We start from the raw sequence: 20,945 nt of genomic DNA, 5'->3' as shown, positions 1-20,945 counted from the left end.
AAAAAAAAAAAGTGTGCCTTATTTGATTTCATTGTTATTCCACTGTTTAAGAAAAACCTAAAAGCTAGAATGTGAACTTGCGATGATCTCATAAGGCCTAGATTGTTGTCTTTCCTAGACAAAACTCCCTTCATTTTAAATTCAGTTTTGATTCACAGAGGCTGACCACTGAAAATCTTTTGCAATTTGGACAAGAGAATTGCTGATATTTAACAACCAGAAGAATTTTCGCTAATATATAGGAAACAAAGGTCAATCACGCAATTTGAAATTTCTATTTGTCAGCAGATAGCTCTAAAACGGCTCTCAGCTTTTAAAAGATTGATTTCTAATCCTATGTTTGGTTTTATATAACTTTTTTATTTCACTGCAAACTAGTCCCTGACCCCTTTTCTGTCTGCTATAATTCCCTGTCTGATTTGTATCTTTTTAATTCGGCCAAACATTTTTAAAGTACAGACAATGACTACATCAAAGAACCCATAGCAAAGTGAACTGTTTTACTTCTACAGTCCTGAGATCCAAAGTGGAACACATCCACTTATTGTCTTGTATGCATGCCTTCAGAAACTGCTTAGGAAAAGCAAATATTCCTTAGCCTCAGAGTAAACTGTTTCTCTTGAGAATAAAACATAAGAGTTCACTAATCTCACACAAATATTGCAACACTGACCACGACCTCCTTAAAGAGTATAACCAAACAACTGTGGTTTCTGCATTAAAGATGGGATCTAACATATTTCATGTATGACATGAAAGCTAGACTACCTTCACCACAAAGCCACGGAAAACGCTGACAACCAGAATTTATGACTCCCCTCCGCAGAGCTAATGCACGGCAGCAGCTTCGGCCCCTCTACGGTGGGTCCCCTTTTCCTTCAGCAAGAATCTTGAAAAAGTATTAGAAATTTGACATCTGCCCCAGAAGCTGAATTTCTGTTTGGCCTGACACCATGTGCCCTTGTTGCTAATCTCTTCTCTATGTGCTGCATGTTTCCATAACACAGATGTGCTAGTTTTATGCAATGGGGAAGGGAAGCTTAATATAGGAACAAGGTCAACAGAGAGACACAAACTCCTAAAAACATAACCATGGAATTATCTCAGTTTTGAATGATTATTATGACAGGAATGATAAGCATGATTTGAGAATATGTCTGCGCTTAGCAAAGTGCAAGACTTGCCTTCACCTCGCTTTCACCAGCATTTTAATCTTATTGGTAATTATAGTGGGAAGCAGGGCAAGATGCTGGCACCTCTGAAAGCAGAGCAGATGATACTTTCTATGGGATTTCAGAAGTCTTGGAAATTATGGTCAAACAGGGGGAAAATGGCGAATTTCTACAATCTGTTTATTTGCATTTAAATTCCTAACTGGGCGACTGTTCCTCTCATACATTTGTAAAGCTCATTTGTCCTTATATGCTGTCTCCTACTCCTACCTCTCATCTAATTTACCAGTACTTTTAGAATTGGTACCAGCAAAATATATCTCAAATTTCAGCCCTACATATGAGAACACCTCTGTCTACTGCCACTCATTCTTCTACGAGGGAGGGAGAGCCAGTTGACTAACCTGGTCAATTAACAAAAAGGAAAAAGCCCTAAGGGGTGAGACCTGATGATTAGGAGTGAATGGTTCCCCTCTGGTGTCTATTGAGAGAGAGAGACACAGAGCAAGGAAGATGCCTGAAGTGGGTGACATGAGGCTGAACAGAAGACCTCTGAAGTCTTCCCCAACTTCTGGGGGGAAATGCCCACATGCTGTACGGGCATATGGTCAGCCCCTTCTCCCCACCTGAACATATGGACAGCCCCTTCTCCCTACCTGTCCCTTGTTTATAATATCCTTCTTTAGAAGCTGAGGAAAGACATAAGTCTCTTAGGTGTCTACAATAATTAGTTTGATCTGCTGTAATGCTAGGAAGGGTCAAACTGTCCCTGACTTCCATGAAGCAGTTCAGGAGCAGAGCAATGCAGGAGAGGCGAACAGGCAGAATAGTGTCATGACATGCAAGTGAGGCAGGTGAGTCACTTCTGGATGATCCCTGCTTCCTGAGGAAAAATATTCCTAAGTCCTGCTACAGTGCTTTCACTCCAGCTTCCAAGTGAAGTTTATTGCTTATGGATGCATAGCCTTAACACATGGGACCGAAAGTATGGCTAGTCAAACATTATGCTACAGGAAAGACGCCAGTCACACAAGGACAAATACTAGATGACCCCAACTGCATGAGGTAGCTAAAGTAGTGAAAGTCACAGAGACAGAAAGTAGAATGGTGGTTGCCTGGGGACAGGGGAATGGGAAATTCGTGTTCAAAGGGTGCAAAGTTTCAGTTGGGGAAGTGAAAATGTTTTGGAGATAGAACTGCATAGTAAAATGAATGCACTTCATAATATTAACACAAAAGAATGGCTAGTCAAAGAAAGAACTGGGGCCAGATTAGAGCTGCTTACCTTTTCTGTGCATTCTCTAAGTGACTTTCTTCCGTCTTATGCTCTTTTCTGGCTGTAAAAGAGAAATCATGATTAAAAATGTTTTCTTCTGTCGTCTCCTTTGTGTAATCTTACAGCTTCAATTACACCCATTCATTACCACAGCAGGTCTGAATTCAGTGATGGGTAGCCTCTAGCACATGTCCTGGCAATAGCACTCAATTTGCTTTATCTGCCACCACTGCTTTTTTTTTTTTTTAAATTATACTTTAAGTTCCAGGGTACATGTCCACAATGTGCAGGTTTGTTACACAGGTATACATGTGCCATGTTGGTTTGCTGCACCCATCAACTTGTCATTTACATTAGGTATTTCTCCTAATATTATCCCTCCCTCAAACCCCCATCCCCAACAGGCCCTGGTGTATGATATTCCCCGCCCTGTGTCCATCTGTTCTCATAGTTCAACTCCCACCTATGAATGAGAACATGTGGTGTCTGGTTTTCTGTCCTTGTGATAGTTTGCTGAGGATGGTTTCTGGCTTCATCTATGTCCCTGCAAAGGACATGAACTCATCCTTTTTTATGGCTGCACAGTATTCCATGGTGTATATGTGCCACATTTTCTTAACCCAGTCTATCATTGACGGACATTTGGGTTGGTTCCAAGTCTCTGCTATTGTGAACAGTGCCACAATAAACATACATGTCCATATATCTTTACAGCAGAATGATTTATAATCCTTTGGGTATATACCCAGTAATGGGATGGCTGGGTCAAATGGTTTTTCTAGTTCTAGATCCTTGAGTAATCGCCACACTGTCTTCCACAGTGGTTGAACTCATTTACACTCCCAACAGTGTAAAAGTGTTCGTATTTCTCCACACCCTCTCCAGCATCTGTTGTTTCCTGACTTGTTAATGATCGCCATTCTAACTGGCGTGAGATGGTATCCCACTGTGGTTTTGATTTGCACTTCTCTGATGACCAGTGATGATGAGCATCTTTTCATGTGTCTGTTGGCTGCATAAATGTCTTCTTCTGAGAAGTGTCTGTTCATACCCTTTGCTTACTTTTCGATGGAATTGTTTGTGGTTTTTTTTGTAAATTTGTTTAAGTTATTTGTAGATTCTGGATATTAGCCCTTTGTCAGATGGGTAGATTGCAAAAATGTTCTCCCATTCTGTAGGTTGCCTGTTCACTCTGATGATAGTTTCTTTTGCTGTGCAGAAGCTCTTCAGTTTAATTAGATCCCATTTGTCTGTTTTGGATTTTGTTGCTATTGCTTTTGGTCTTTTAGTCATGAAGTCTTGATAACAGACATAGCTAACAGAGGCCAAATAATTTGTTTTCTCTGGGACACTTTTGAGAGTGATATTAATAATTACACCTGGACACAAACATGAATTAGGGCAATCTGGGTAGATCAGGACATGTGCTCACTCTTGCACATCTCATCATGTTCCCCCTTAATGTTCCCACAAAAAACAAAACCAACACAGGAACATAATAAACCCAGTAGCATTTGCAACAGTTTAGTTCTGCTCAGAGTCATGGGAATCTTGCACACACTGCCTCCACACCCACAGGCCCTTTTGGCAGTCTAGGGAAGTCTGTGGACTCTTGTCAGAATAATGTTTTCATAAGGTTACTAAGAAAATCAATGATACTGAGATACAATTCTGAATCCACAGGTCAAGAACCTATGTTCTTTCTATAGGATTATCAAGAGGTTTCATTTTGGGGTGGTTCTTTTATATATCCTTCTCTACAATCAGAAGATACATTATTGTATATGAAAATATCACTCTCACACTTTAAAAATACCAGAAAAATAGGAAAGTCGAGACATAACCTACACAAGCCTTCAGATTCCTTTAATTTAGGGCTACAATGATTTAAAATGAATGAAAAAAAAATGAATCTCTTGTTTAGGATCTATGCTGTGCTACTTCATGAAAGGTAATAAGGGATTTTGAAACACCACCATTTTATTAAACCTGGCCCTACCATTTACTACCTGTGTGACTCTGGGCAAGTTAGTTAAGACCAAATGCTTAGTTATTGCCTCATGTGTCCCATGAGAATAGCCATAGTGACCATTATCACACAGCTGCTGTAAAGATTTAATGAGATAATACATGTAAAAAGAGGTATTATTAAGAGCCAACGCACACTGCAGAAACTCTGAGGGTTTAGGGAAAAGAGCCTTCAGGAAAATGAGAAGAAATTAGTCATCTAAATTTTTCCTAATTTTGCTCATGTACAGATAAAAAAGGCATCTACCCTTGTGGTGTGACCTGGAGGCTCTAACAGCCTAAAATATTTCTCCTACTTGAATGTGTAAAATTTCAAACCAGGCCATTACACATTTTAAGTCTTTGAGATGCTCCAAGCAAAACACAAATACATTACCTGGAAGAACCGTGTTTAAAGACTGGAGTCACAAACTCAAATTCTAATACCATCAACAAACAAGATAAGTGTGGGCCAAGTATAAGAATCCCAGTGTTCTAATATTCTAGTTCTAGTTTTTCAACACGGGAACTGATAGCCTTAAAGTGGGAGAGACAGTAGGGAATTGCAGGGAAGTGGGAAGGCTGTACTCCATTTACGAGAGGACAAGCACTTGGTCTTGTTACCAGATTTAGTTTTTTAGACTAGAAGCTAGAAAGGGATTTTAAAATGAATGTTTCCCACTTAAAAAAAAATTCAAACATAATATGACAAAAAGAACAGTCCTGCTGGCCACGTGTGGCTCTGCAACCTCTGATTTCAGCCTCTAGTAGCTGCTGACGTAATAACATAGGAGGGTTTATTCCTTCCTTCCGTGCGCTAGACACTATCCCAGGTGTTTGGGATCCACCAGTGAAGTAAGCAAACATAGTTCCCTGTAGAACTTTTGTTCCTGTTGGGGAAGACAAATAATTAAACCTGAGAGAATAAGAATCAGTGTAAGTAATTTTTGATAAGTGGTAACAATAAAAACAAAAAACAAAACCAAAAAACCCATCTAGAGCATAGATGGAGGCCTATAGAAGGAGACTCTCCATGAGTTACCGAATTAGGCATGCCTGGGCAGCTACAGCATGTCCCACTGCGACTCGGTACACAAAGGGAAAGACAATATTGAAATTGAAGATGACAAGTCTTAGATGAAAACTATTCTTTGACTAGGAGTGGCTCAAATCTATGTGTAAAATTTACTTAGTCTTCTATTCTACAAAGCCACATAAATAGCGGGATTTAGATGCTTCATTTTTCTTTTTTTGAGACAGCGTCTGACTTTGTCACCCAGGCTCAAGTGCAGAGGCATGATCATAGCTCACTGCTGCCTCAAACTCCTAGGCTCAAGCAATCCCTCCACTTCAGCCTCTCGAGTAGCTGGGACTATAGGCGTGCATCACCGTGCCTGGCTTACCTTATTTTTTTGAGATGAGGTCTTGCTCTTATATATATATTATATATAGCATATATTATATATTATGTATAGCACGTATTATATATTATATATAGCAGATAATATATAGCATATAGTATATATAGCATATATTATACATTATATAGAGCATATAGTATTTTTTATATACATATATGCGCTAGTCTCAAATTCCTTGGCTCAAGTGATCCTCCACCTTGGCCTCCCAAAGTGCTAGGATTACAGGTGCAAGCCACCATACCTGGCCTACTTTGGGATTTAAATTGTGACACTACTCATGTGAGGTGAAGCGGGGGTATGTATGTTAGGAGACAGATGGGTTTGGAGGAACTGTCAGACTCAGTGTGGGGGAGGTAGGGAAATAAAAGGCATCCCTCACCTTGTTCTTCTCTCCTCTATTTACTGTCTTTCAAAAACTTCTTTTCTTATTTTCCTCCTCTCTCTTATTTATAAGAAGCTCTCTTACTGTCTGCAATGAGTTAAATATAATTCTTTTCCAACTCGTAGGAATGAAATGTAGCTGCTTACAATAGTGACTGATAGTCTCACAGTTTTCAATAAAAACAATAAGGAAAATAAGTCAGAGTATTAAAAATGAGAAGTTTTGCTTAACATAAATTCTGTCTCCTAAATGTCTTTACCAAGGTTACTTGGCATGCTGTGATGATGGTGAATCTTGGAAATGCTTGGAGAAAGTTAAGAGGTAAGTTTGCCTGGTGACACGCTTGTAACATGGTACAATTTTTATGTCACTGGCAGACTATGTGGTTTTTCTTAAATTTAAATTTTCTCCTTAAGTAACATTTTTCATAATTCTATGTCACAGAGAAAAAGTAACATGGCTTCCTCAAAAGGTGTTTTGTTAAAAGAGACATGTATGTGGATTTTATTTAATAGAGTCTCGACTGAGTAAAGACTGCTGGCTTTTGTGTAAACCTTTAATGCCCTGAAATTTTGTTTTCTGGTTCATTTGCTGGTCATTGTTTTATTAGTTATCATGAAATTGCTCCACAAGAACAATTCTCAAGTTCATAGTTCCGTAGCCTACCAAGTGAAGCAGAAATGGCTCTTTCTATTCCACGGCTATGGGCCCAAGGAATGCAAATCAGAACTCACAATACCTAAACGCCAAGCTTTAAGCCTCGCTGTGTCATCTGAGTGTCATGAATCAATCACAGTGTCCTGTGTTTCAGCTTCCCGCTCTGTCAAATGGAGATGATGATACCTACCACCCACAGAGTTGCAGTGAGTCTTTTCAGTCAGGTCTTTGACAGTTCAACGTCATGCCATGGCTGCTGGGGGTTCAAGCTTCCAAAGGGTTGGTTGTTTTGCCAAAGTCAAACGAAGTGTAGCATAGAGGAAAGAGCTTGGGTTTTGCATCAGGCGGACATGGGTTGAATTTCTGCTCTGATACTTATGAACTGGGTGATCTTCAGAAAATCACTTAACTCCACTGAGCCTTATCCATAAAATGGGAATAGTAAGATCTACCTTGCAAAGTGCTTGTGACTATGAGATATACTGAACGTGTGAGGTTAATCTAGTGACTGACATATGGTGGGCATTCAAGAATGGCAGCCATTTATTGTTGATTGGCTACAAGCAAATGCTAGTAGTCCCTGTTCTAGCTTTCTGACTTTGGAATGGTTATCACACGATTTCACACAACATGCTTTCTTTAGAATGTTCATAACTGCTTTCAGTAGACAAGAATTTTGGTTGTTATCATTTTATGCTCAAAACGTTAGTGTTTTTTTTCATTTCACTCACTGAGCTGATGTCCTTAGCATGGCCTGTAAAAGGCTCTTCTACAAAAGGGCGGTTCCCTATGTCTGACCTAAAGTCATTTTATTTGCTCTCTCAGTTCATTTTGTTTTATTTCATCCTCAGGAGAAAAAGAGAAAAACTTATTTATAATTTAACAAATAACTGGGACTCATGGGGGTGGGTGTGAGGGGAGAGGTATTTATGATTATTCTCACCTGTTTTTTCCCCTTAATGACCACTGAGTTCTGTAATCTTTGACCTGATTAACTGGATCACTTCCCCAATCCCAAATAAAAGATGATCCAGGAGTCTTTTTTTAAGAGGTAAGTTTCCTGAGAGCTAAGATTTCTTCCTTAACCTCCAGACTCTATATGGAGACCTGTAACTGGTTCCCCTCATTGCACAGTAAATTCTTTGTTGCCACCAAAACTGCCGTTTTAAAAGACAAAGTGAACTATGCCCCTTTTCTGCTTAATGTTCTCACTGGTTCCCCCACTGAAGACAAAGTACATTGGCAGTTCACAGTGAGCCCCTCACACGTGCTTCCTGCCATCCCCATACTTTCATCCCCAGAGCTCCTGCTGCATGGGACTCATGGCTGTTCTCTGGACTCAACTTGCTGCATGGTGTCTTTATTTTTGGGCACTTCGCTCCTTCTGTTTCTAATGCCTTCTCTTCCTTGCCCTTCTCCTACCCTTCTGTTTGAATGTCTTTTCTTTCTTCAAAAACCAAGCTTGAAAATCTCCTCCGAGAGGCCCTCCATGCCTCTCCTGCCTAAAGTGGTGAGTCGTTCTTTCTGTGGAGATCCGAACACACTATCTCCACACAACTCCTCACCATAGCACACAGAAGGCTATGTCAAGATCACTGGCTGGCAGTTGGCTTTTTCCACTGGACTCTGTGCTCCTTCAGAGTTGCAACCAAAATCTGTTTCAGAGTTTTTCTCTCAACTATCGCCCAGTAGGTACTTGTGTACTTATCTTTTTTTTCTTTTGAGACAGGGTCTTGTTCTGTCACCCAGGCTGGAGTGCAGTGGCACAATCTCAGTCACTGCAACCTCCATCTCCCAGGTTCAAGCGATTCTCTGTCCTCAACCTCCCCAGTAGCTGAGATTATAGGCACACACCATGGCCAGCTGATTTTTGTATCTTTAGTACGGACAGGGTTTCACCATGTTGGCCAGGCTGGTCTCAAACTCCTGACCTCAAGTGATCCATCTGCCTTAGCCTCCCAAAGTGCTGGGATTATAAGCGTGAGCCACCATGCCCAGCCTTGTGTACTTATTTGACAGATGGAAAAGTATACAACAGAAGAACCCATGTTAGCAGAACACAGTCCCTACACATTAAGTGCCTGTTTTTTGGCACAGGAATTTCTAATCTTCCATCTTTTGTTTGCAACAAAAGAGTGAAGAGTAGAGTGGAACTGAAAAGCAAGAGAATACTATGTCCATCTTATGTTCTGCTTTTAGATTGATACATTAACACAGGCACAAATAGCACTAACACTATAGGGAGGCACAAATAGCTTTAACCCTCCAGTTTCATCTGTATCAGATTAAGTCTTTAAAATATACTATTTTCCAGAGTTAGCTCTGAAAAAGAGAAAGTTCTTATAAATAAAATGGTATTTCCATAAAATATTCAGACTAAGAACATTCACCATTTAAATGTCCCCAAATACCCAAAGTTTTTATTCTCAAGAAAGAGGGTGGCACTCATACAATGAGAGTGGCTGAAGGAGGCGGTCACTCTTCAAAGAAAGTGGGGCTTTTATGCCAAACACAATTAAGTCATATTTATGGATGCCCATCTGGGAGGCAGTAAATTGTGAAATAAGGGGAAGGGATAAGGGTTGGAATATCTTCCTAGTATTCTTTACACAGTCTATTACACTTTAATATACCATGGTTTATGGACCTGAAATGGTTGGTATAAACCAACAGGACGCACAGTAAAGAACTTGTTTTTATTACAGCTCTACAAATAGAGGAGCCGGGTGATGCTAACAAGGAAACAAAGGGACTGCACTCTGCTTCACGTGGGATCCATCTGATGTGAGTGTGGCAATCATTTTCCACTTCTTAGAAAATCCCCATTGTGCACCTTCCAGGGAAACAAATGCTTTACACCCACTGAGGCACAGCACGCTGATATTGGACAGGCATGGCCTTTGAACATTTAAGAGAAGAAAAATAGATACTTGGAACCAGTGAGTGAGGCAGAGCTCTTGCCCTTACATTTTTCCTTCTGGTATGCTTGCCCGTGGAGGACGACACCCTCTCTGGTCTTTCTAAGTTACTAGTTTTCCTGGTTGTGGCGAAATTGGAAGAACGATCATTTCTGGTCTGTCAGAGCTTACATGTGCAAGTGTCTAAGCTGGATGGTAAAAGTGCTTGTGAGATTTTCTGTACGAAGCGTTACAAGGCTGTGTAAAGACACACTGCCAAGGTTCCCAGTATAGGATGCAGGATTTCCAGGTCACTTGCTTAAGGCTAAAGTGGACCAGGAAACTAGGCTTTTGGTGAAAGTACCAAGAAAAGGACACTGGGTTACTACACTCTGAAGAGCTCTTCAGAGTCATAAAATTAAAAAACCAAAATCCAGATACAAGGAGTCTTCAAATAGTCATCTAGTCTACTTCCCAGACTGATGTTCTAGCCTGGATCCTCTTCTTTTCAGTCAGACTTTCTAGATCTTGTCTTTTTCATCCTTTTATTTATTTATTTATTTATTTATTTATTTATTTATTTATTTATTTATTTATTTATTTATCTATCTATCTATCTATCTATCTATCTATCTATCTATCTATCTATCTATCTATCTTTTGAGCCGGAGTCTCACTCTGTCACTCAGGCTGCAGCGCAGTGGTGCGGTCTCGGCTCACCGCAACCTCTGCCTCCTGGGTTCAAGCCATTCTACTGCCTCAGTCTCACGGAGGAGCTGGGATTACAGGTGAGCACTACCATGCCAGGCTAATTTTTTTTTCTTTTTTTTCTTTTTCTTTTTGTATTTTTAGTAGAGACAGGGTTTCACCATGTTGGCCAGGCTGGTCTTGAACTCCTGACCTCAAGTGATCCACCCACCTCAGCCTCTCAAAGTGCTGGGATTACAGGCATGAGACACCACACCCAGCCCTTTTCATCATTTAATCTGCCATTTCTAGTTGCCCCTTAAGTGAATTGGAGTATTTTATGGACATCAAAACACACACGCACACACACCCCCACACCTCCCCACACACCCACACGAAATGGTACTGCCTAACTTGGGCACCTGGGGCTGTCCTCAACCAGGGTCCTTCATCTGAACTGCAGAACACAGAAAAGGATTTGAGCAGCTCTTTTCTCAGTTTCCCCACATACACATGACCGGTAACACTTAGTCTAGGACAACGCCAACTCATTACACACAATGGCGGAGTTAGGGCAGTATGACTCCATTCCCTTACACACAGTTGAAAATGTCAGTCCTGAGGCAATCAAACTTACAAGAGACTTATTAAGTCATGTACACTTTTATACAGGCTGAGTACTCCTTATCTAAAATGCTCGAGGCCAGAATTGTTTCCAATTTCCATTTTTGTCCCCCACATTTTGGAATACTTGCATATACATAATGTAATATATTGCGGATGGGACCCACGTCTAAAGAAGAAATTCACTGATGTTTCATATATACCTTATACATAGTGCGTGAAGGTCATTTTATTCTTCCCTCAAGGACACTGAATAAACTGTCCATTGTGCTCCAGCATTTTGGCCGAGGCCCGTCACATAAAGTCAAGTGACAGGTCTTGTCGAAATGCAGGTGCACAATGGACAGTTTATTCAGTGTCATGTCAGTGCTCAAAACGTTTCAGATTTTGGAGCATTTTACATTTTGGATTTTCAGATTAGAAATTCTCAGCCTCTATCTCTAAATCTAGTGTGATGATATTCGTAAAATATCTTACTGGTATAACAACGTGAATTACAAAGTGTTGTTTGTATACAATAAAAAGGGTCAGACCTTCCACAATACTTTGGAAATATTTCAGTTGTCATGGACTCATTTATATTCTCTGATGACTGTAATAATAATTTGTATAGGTGATAGGTACGATTTCAGAGATCACAATATACAGTTGGCCCTCTGTATCCGTGGGTTATGGATTGCAGATGGAAAACACTTGGGGAAAAAATGGATGGCTGTTTCTGTGCTGAATATATACATGCTTTTTTTTTTCCTTGTCATTATTCCCTAAACAACACAGTCATAACAACTAGTTACATAGCATTTACGTTGTATTTGGTATCATAAGTAATCTAGAGATGATTTAAAGAACGGGTGTAGGTTATAGCAATTATGACACCATTTTATATGAGAGACTTGAGCATCTGTAGAGTTGGGTATCCATAAGGGTCCTGGAACCAATCCTCCACAGATACTGAGGGATGACTAATAATCTCAAACACTTAACCTCATGATACACCTAGTCTGTGCTCAAGAGTAACTACTGCAAAAGTAAACATTTTATCAAGTCACAGTTCTAGGAGGTAATTGGCCACAAGTATAATTGGGATCTAAATGAAGTATATTTACCCACACTTTTTCAGAAGTGAACTCACTTTTTTCCCCCAATATATGTTCACTAGAGATGAGATGTTTCACCCCTAGGTAAGTCTTTCGACCATTTACAATACTGACAAAACACTTGGCCTTCAGACTTTATGAAGGATTCTGCTCATTCTTCTTAAAGGCAATCACTTAATTCGTGGCTAATGTTCTACTACCTTTTTTCCTCTGCTTCTGTGTAGTCCAGTGAAGTCCCTCAATGCTGCACAACTATCTGTCCACAGAAACCTCTTCGCTTTGAGTGATACAGATGCAATTACTGGAGGAGGCTGATAAGACAGTATAACCTTAATTTTGCTATAACTTAGCCCAACTATTGAATCTCAACATAGAGAAAATGGATACCCAAGTAGATGAAGTGACCTTTTGGAATACATAGATAGTCACAAAATCCAGGTCTTTTGACTAATAATTTAATAATTTTGACTAATAATTTGTGACTAGTAATCTACATTTTCCAACGCTCCCTGCTGCTTCCCAAGGGGCAGCATTTTTCTCCAGGATTCCCAAACACTGAGGTGGTATTTCGAAGCTGCTCTGTACGACACATCTTCCACAGAAATAGATACATCAGAGACAAGGTTCCAAGATGGAATTTCAGCTTTCACTCTACATTTCCTGACTCTTGATGCTTTAAAACAGACCATGGGGGTACAATTTTAGAATGATCTGGTGAGAGACTCATTGACATTAATAGGAGTCAGGTGGTTGCATTCTCAAACAGCACCTGAAATTCTCCAAGTTATACCATCATCTAGGCCCATACATGCCTTTAACTTATCAGCATTAATACAAGTGACAGATGTCTTTTGTAAAATGCTTTTCCTTAGTTATTTTTCATAGATACTTCTAAACAAGCACATTTATAAAATACAATTTTCACTTAAGGGGTAATTATACATAAACCTATTTCCTTGTAATTTAAAAAATAATTATACATAAAGCCTGTTTCCTTGTAATGTCTACCTTGCCTCCCAGCCATCTCATTTCCAACAGGAAGGGTCCAACCTTCTACAATAATTTAGAAGTATTTCAGGTGTCATGTAGGGAAACTAAACTCTATAGGCTCATCATTCAGACAGCAGACACCATTTAGAAAATCTTAGGAATTGCAAAGAAGCTAAATTTTTAAAAGAAGGCTTCTTGCATTTTGTTTCATCAAGAACCTTAGTGAAATTTCAAAAGCAATGGGGTTTACAATCACAAGACTCAGGACAACCATTTGGTGATAAATTGCAGGTATACTAATTTGGAGGAACGTCTTCTTTCCCAAACAACTCTGTCTTATTTTAACATTAGCACTAGTCTGAAGGTGTATAATTTCTGAAAGGCATGGACTATGGCCTTTTTCTTTCAAACTTTGTATTCAAATGCCTAGCACTTGAGACTAAAAACCTAGTGTTTATAAATCAGTAACTTCTTGCTTTATTAATTGGTGAGAAGGTCCACAAAAGTGTGAATTTGTAGCAGGTTCATAAGCAAAGTGGTAACAGGCTGCATGTTTTTTTTTTTTTTTTTTTTTTTTTTTATTTTTTGAGACAAAGTCTCGCTCTCACCCAGGCTGGAGTGCAGTGGTGCAATCTCGGCTCACTGCAAGCTCCACCTCCCAGGTTCATGCCATTCTCCTTCCTCAGCCTCCCGAGTAGCTGGGACTACAGGTGCCCGCCACCATGCCTGGCTAATTTTTTGTACTTTTTCAGTAGAGACGGGGTTTCACCATGTTCTCCAGGATGGTCTCAATCTCCTGATCTCGTAATCCACCCGCCTCGGCCTCCCAAAGTGCTGGGATTACAGGCATGAGCCATCGTGCCCGGCCTGCATGTTTATTTTTATTTCTTCTTTAAAGTAGTGTTCTTCAAAAGCAATTATCTCATTTTTTTTAATCTCATAGCATTTTAGTACTAGAAATTCAGCAAATCTAAAGAAGGAAAGTATCTCATTTTAATTTTTGTAAGTGGAAGAAAAGGTTCTCCAACTAGCGTCTTTGGGTTTCCCATAACTGCCTCTGATGATTATCTATGATATTTAGGGCCAATACTTTATTCTTCAGACTTTAACTTGTCCATATGTACACTGGATAAAATGAAACCTTATACTTGAAAACTTTGGAGCTACACAAAACTTAAGAAATTATGTTGTATAAACCCCTCATGCTATAGTTTAAAAATGAGCTAAGTTAAACAGTAATAGGGGATTGAGTAGTGGATTTTCCAATAACAGAATCATGTACTGGACTGTGTCCCCTTCCCCTCACCAGTCATAGCTACTAAGATCCAACGACAGTCAATCTAATGCTCGTAAAGTAGCCTGACACAATGGCCTAGGACAGTCAGATCGGTGCTGGTGGTGGCGGCAAGGATGATGATGATGAACATTCACTGAATACTCAGAGTGTGCCAGGTGCTATGCTACTGAATTCTTAGGTTCTACACTGCGGATAATAGTGGAGCCCAAGCTTCCAAGTGCTCCATTACTTTCTAACTATTGACACGGGGTAAGTTGTTTAATGTGGCTAAGACTCAGTTTTCTCATCTATAAATGAAAGTAACGATAGAACCGACATTCGACAGCTGTAGTAATTAAAAGAGATGTTTGTAAGGTGCTCAGCCATGGCACCTGGCACATTAGTTAAGTAAATGTCAATCATGATAATGACTACCACCACCACCACTATAATTCTTTGTAATCCAATGACATTTGCTTGTGCAGCCTTTCCTGGGTTCCTGTGAAACTTCTCTGGGGAATTTGAGCACCCTGTTTTTCCTTAGTAATACGTGTATCCCTACAGTAAGCTCCTGAGGATTAAAGTACACTTCCTAGACCCACATACCACAAAACGTGCTTGCAAAAAATATCACGGGAAAATGCTATGACAAAATTATAAATAAAGAATATAAAGCAGTGGCATGATGTGCCTAAAGCGATGTCAAAATGTATATCACACAAATTCTATATATAGTTACCAAAATATTATATCTATAGAAAAGCCAGAAGGTAACATACCAGAATATTATGGTTGCTATTTCTGCCTCTCTGGTTAAGAGGATTTTTGTTTTTCATTTGTTTTCAGTTGCTTTTTGAAGAAAGGGGCTCATTTAATATAATCAGAAAAAGAAACAACAGATGCTGTGTGGAGGCAGCTGCAGAGCACTCTGAAAGCGAGTGACCTGCCTAAGGTCATACAAATAGTTTTGGGCAAAAAAGAAAGAAGCTGTCCCCGGACTCCCGTCTAGTTTTCACTGTGACATACTGTGATTCTTTATAGGTTCCTGCTGAAAAACTATAAAACCGTCATATTATTAACAGAGTGGAACAATAGAGAAATAAGTCATAACAGAAAAACCACCATTGGCATGGATAAGTTAAATTTCAGGGGGCAGTCACCCACATTAAAGGCCTCTATTCACACCTGATACTCACAGGCAACAGGAAATTCTACAATCTCTATAAAGTAATCATTCTACATATTTTTTACAAATTGTTCAGAAGGACATCCAATATTAAGAATAGTTTCAATCACATTATAAACAGTAAAATTCAGATAAAAAGCTATTAGGTAGGGTCAGAGATCTTAATGGCTTAAGATTGATTTTAACTAAAGAAAAACTAAGAGAAGAAAGAAGCCATACTTATACATGATTTACAATATACGGCATCATACCTTGACAAAGGAAATTTCTTACTCTTCTAGATCTATTCACACTAAACCTCTGACATCTGTGTAACTTAACACATTTGTTAAATAGTTGAAGCTCTCCCTCTAGAAAAACAATTGTTCAGACGTTTAGTCATGAAAATGAATAGACTACCAGAATGTCCTGTAAGTAATCACGAAATAGCCATTGCTATCCTTAAATCGGTCTTCCTTTAAAACCCTTGCAAAGTCTAAATGTACTTAGGAAACTGAATTTACAGGGCCATAGAACCTGACAAAAGTCTAACTTCCCTAATATTGGCTATTGCTAACAACATCAAATTACTTTTTGACCCATTTTTATTTCACTTGGTCAAGGGTTTATCATAGCTGGGGGTTTAAAACGGGTCCACTAGAAACGGTACCCAAGAATTACCAAGATGACTTCAAGAGCTCTGATGTTACCAAGTACCTAGGTGTGATGAAGGTCATCATCTGTCTCTTGGGTGATATTTGCAGGAAAAGAAAATGCTGAGAGAACTGGGATTCCCAAAGAAGATGCTGTAGAAGATATTTTCCACATTAAAGAACATTTGAACATTCTGCTTCTACTAGCAGAAGTGATCATTATCAGAGCCAGTAAAAGGAAAGAAAGAAATGAGGCTTGGTTTTTAAGGGAACCACACTGCTTTTAAGTCGAGGTGGAAGTGCTGACAGTGAATTGAACAGAATTCCGGGTGGAATCCTCCAGTCACCTTTCAATCATAACTGTCATCCTCAGAGAAAAAGCTTTTGTTGAAGAAAACTTTGTACAAACACTGAATAATCACATTGATATGGTAACAACTGAACAATACATTCAATAAGAACGAATGTTACAGTGGGTCATTTCTTCCCTCCTTTTTAACAACCCTTGGTATTTTCCCCAGATTTTACAAGTAATAAATCCTCACTGTAGAACATTTGAGAAAGATATAAATAAGAAAACAAAAGCAGTGCATAAGACTTTCTCTAAGCAATGGCCACTATTAATATGTTGATTCATTTCATAAATGTATATATTTATAATCACACGCTCATTTGTGCTTTGGTTATATAGCTGAAATTATATTGAACATAATGTCTTTTCTTGCTTTTTCATTTTTTTCTCTTGCTTTTTATTTAACATAAAAGTATAGGTATAGGTCAACTTTTAAATGAATACTTTTATAATTAATTTATATTTAAATTTATAATTATTAAAAACAATTGTTGAAAAATTAGCCTTTATTTCAAAGTGAGTATGGCACCTATTCAAACAAAACATTTTCTAGAAACTCATGAAAGCATTTCAAAATAATTTTTTGACAGTTCTTCCTAAATGAGATCTTGTAGGAGAGAAGTGTTTATGAAGGATTATTAAAATATTACCAAATAGAATTAAGGTAGATTTTTATCATTTGACTTAACCTGGAAATCATCCATTGCTTCACCCTTTAGTCTTTCCATTTTTGTGCCTTAGAGAAATGTTTTACATGGCTACAAGTGCATTTTAAAATAGTGTCTAACACTGTGAAGTAGGTTGAGATTTCTTTGTCCTGTGCTTAAACCTTATACTACTTATTCTGTATTTGAAAAATATAGTATAAAGAAAATATCCTTCATGCAAAAAATATTGAGGATCAGTATATTCTTGGAAGCAAATGTGAAGCCTCTGCGTACATGACAAGCCACACACATAGGCGCACATTCAGTAGGAAACAGATCTCCCTCAAAATCTGAGAGGGTAAAATGTTCAAATATTAGGCAAATTGGAGAAGTGCCACCATCTCCTGTATGCAGAAGCCTGAAGCAAATTGTACAAGTGGCATGAAGCTGATTTCAGAAAGTGGGAAGAAAAAAAAAAAAAAAGCTCATGAAACCAGAGGCTTCAAATGTTTTACTGGAGAAAAACCATAGCAGTACCTCCTCTGTGGGATGATAACAATGATTTACGGAGCTGAAGTCATTTCTTGTGATTGCACTTCAGGGAGATTGGTTTCACATGATCTGCGAAGGCAGGCAAGGCGAGCTGAAGAAGAACCCCACATGTTCAACTGAGGCTTAGCTGCTGCCTCTTCAAGGGGATTCCAGAGCTCCGAGGCGGGGGAGGAAAACCTACTGCTTTCTGATCCATGCAACCCCCTTCCCCCAACCAACAAGCTCATTAGGTGGACACACGGCTCTCTTATTTTCTCTCTCCTTTTAAAAAGTATTACCACTTCTGCTGTGTGGGAGTAGAAGCTTGTTGTAAATGCGCAGCAGGATAGTAGCAAAGCCAAGATTAATTCCCTATGGATTTATATGGGGCGTTCTCACCCACGATGACTCGTACCGTTTCAAAGGTGCTTATGCTGCTGTTTTTATGGCTGGTCACTAACTTTATTCTGGCATATGGGGGTTGGCGCCATGACATGGAGTGAACATTTTATTCCTGAATTAAAGTGGATATTTGACAGTTTCTGTCAGAAAGTTCAGAGCAAAGAATTTGTGGGAGAAGATTTATTGCATATTTTATATGGGACACATCTGTTTCTTTGCTAGCTTTGTTCCTTCCCTTAAAAAAATTTAAAGACGTTTCCTAAAGAAATATAATGACTGATAGAAAAAAAAAATTCCAAAGCAGAAGATAAGTATAGTTAAAAGTTGGGCATTTAGAATCTAACTTTAAAAAAAAGAAAGAAAAAAAACCACTTCTCATTTTGACGAGGAAAAATGATTCATAGTCATGTATAAAAGCTCAGTGAAACAATGTTGTTATTGGCAATTATTTTATGGTTAGTTTAATGCCATTTATATAATGAAATTAAAAATGTAAATGCATTACCTACTATTTTCTGCACACTTGAAACAGGACTGGAGAGAATAATTTGCCTTTGATGTATTTTTAAGATTTCACCATCTCAAATGGTGGATTGAATAATAAGTCCAACTACATCAGCGTTAAACAAAATAATTACAGATATTTAAACATTTAAAATTGATATGCCTAAAGATAAACGTGGAGGACTTCCAACCAAAATCCATCAATACAACGTGAAGGGTGTATATAAACTTCTCATCTCAAAACTCCCTCTATTATAAAAAGTGAACTGAGTAACAGAGATTCATGATTACACAAAGAGTGGACTCAACCTGAAACTTTGCGTTGACAGACAGGCTACTTTTTCTTTTAACTGCAAAGAGAGAGGCTTTAATTCTATATGAAACTGAAAATAAAACTTCCACTCAAATATTTTGCAAAATTAATCCTTAACTAATTGAGGTAATATGCATTCTCCTTATAAAAACATAAAACATTACAGATAAAGTCCCCCTGAGAGCCCTCTGCGTCACACCCTCTGTCTCCCCCAAGACATATATACATAGTTATCTTCCACAACTCAAGTACTCTTATTTTGGGATGTATCCTTCCAGAACTTCTGAGTGTCCCTGTGCAAGCATGCAAGGTTTCTCTAAGACAGACATAGAGAAGTAGATTTGTTAGCGTATTAGGTAGACATAGTTTTAATTTATTTGAGACTGTCAAATAGTCCTCCACAATGATAGTATAATTTAATATTACTAAGGGCTGATAATTGTTGTGGTCAAACTTTAAAAATTTTGCAAATCACATCGATTTTGGTAAAAACCATTGGTTAAATATTTTGCAAATATATTTTCCCATGCTTTTGCTTGTCTGTTAACTTTGTTTACAATGTTTATCATTTTTAAATTTAAATCTGAAACAGTTAAATTCACAAATACTTTCTTCATGTCTTTTGCTTCTTAAATCATTTGTAAGAAGGTCTTGTCTACTTCTAAGTTAATAAAGAGGTCTTGTATTTTCTTATGATACTGTTTATAATTTTGGTTTTGCTTTTGTCCTTTAGATTATTAATTATTTGAAATTGTGTGAGGCAGCTTTTTTTGTTGTTGTTGGAGATGGATAAACACTGTTTGAATATCATAGATTTTCTAAGAGATAGAGTATCCAAATAATGGCAGGTTGTCTTGTCCTCTCTCAGGTTTAAATGAGTCATTTCTTTTTCCTTTCAGCTGCCTGGGTAAAGTTGGTCCATTTGTGTTTATTTTGATTATGAATATATTTAGATTAATCCTCATATTTATTTTGTACTTCTCTTCACCAAGCTTACTGGCTATTTACTTTTTCACCTTTTCCTAACTTTTGTTGGATTCACCAAACTGTCTTTGCTTCATTTTTCCTTTACTAGTTTGAACATGATAAAGTCTAACTTTTTGAATAATAAATACCTAAATCTTTTTTTTTTTTGAGATGGAGTCTCACTCTGTTGCCCAGGCTGGAGTGCAGTGGCACGATCTCGGCTCACTGCAACCTCTGTCTCCCGGGTTCAAGCAATTCTCTGCCCCAGCCTCCCAAGTAGCTGGGATTACAGGCGCCCATCACCATGCCCAGCTAATTTTTGTATTTTTAGTAGAGATGGGGTTTCACCATCTTGGCCAGGCTGTTCTTGAACTCCTGACCTCGTGATCCACCTGCCTCAGCCTCCCAAAGTGCTGGGATTACAGGTATGAGCCACCACGCCCGGCTAATACTTAAATCTTAACACCCATTATACCTGTGATTTTAAGGTTATCTACAGCTAATTATATCTCAGTACTCTAACCTGGAACAATATAAGGGTGGCTTGCTTTTCATTTCATTCTCCTCCTAAATTCTATGGTCACATCCAATGCCTCATCCCATTTTGATATCATCTGCAATTTTATTTCCACATTACCAAACGCAAATGCTTTCCATTTTATTAATAATGCTTTAACCATTATTTTATTGCTCATTATACCTTTTGCTACTCCATTTCTTCCTAGATTCATTTTCAAGTTGAATAAGTACAACTTCAGGAGAAGATCTATGAGACGCCTGTAATCCCAGCATTTGGGAAGACAAGGCAGGTGAATCGGAGATCAGGAGTTCAAGACCAGCTTGGCCAACATGGTGAAACCCCGCCTCTACTAAAAAAAAAAAATTAGCCAGGTATGGTGGCACGCACCTGTAATTGCAGCTACTCA

At 38.6% G+C, this 20,945-nt stretch overlaps 1 protein-coding gene across 1 annotated transcript in view; it reads right to left on the bottom strand.

Moving 5' to 3' along the window:
- Positions 1-20,945, bottom strand: part of FMN1 (formin 1) — a 385,253-nt gene that overhangs the window by 24,911 nt on the left and 339,397 nt on the right. The window contains exon 16 of the mRNA XM_011932729.1: positions 2,458-2,509. Coding sequence (XP_011788119.1) covers positions 2,458-2,509 — 52 coding nt within the window. The remainder of the gene's footprint in view (positions 1-2,457; positions 2,510-20,945) is intronic.

Source organism: Colobus angolensis, unplaced genomic scaffold, assembly GCF_000951035.1.
Source record: "Colobus angolensis palliatus isolate OR3802 unplaced genomic scaffold, Cang.pa_1.0 Scaffold97, whole genome shotgun sequence".
Lineage (NCBI taxonomy): Eukaryota > Metazoa > Chordata > Mammalia > Primates > Cercopithecidae > Colobus > Colobus angolensis.
This window is presented reverse-complemented; position numbering and strand designations above follow the sequence as displayed.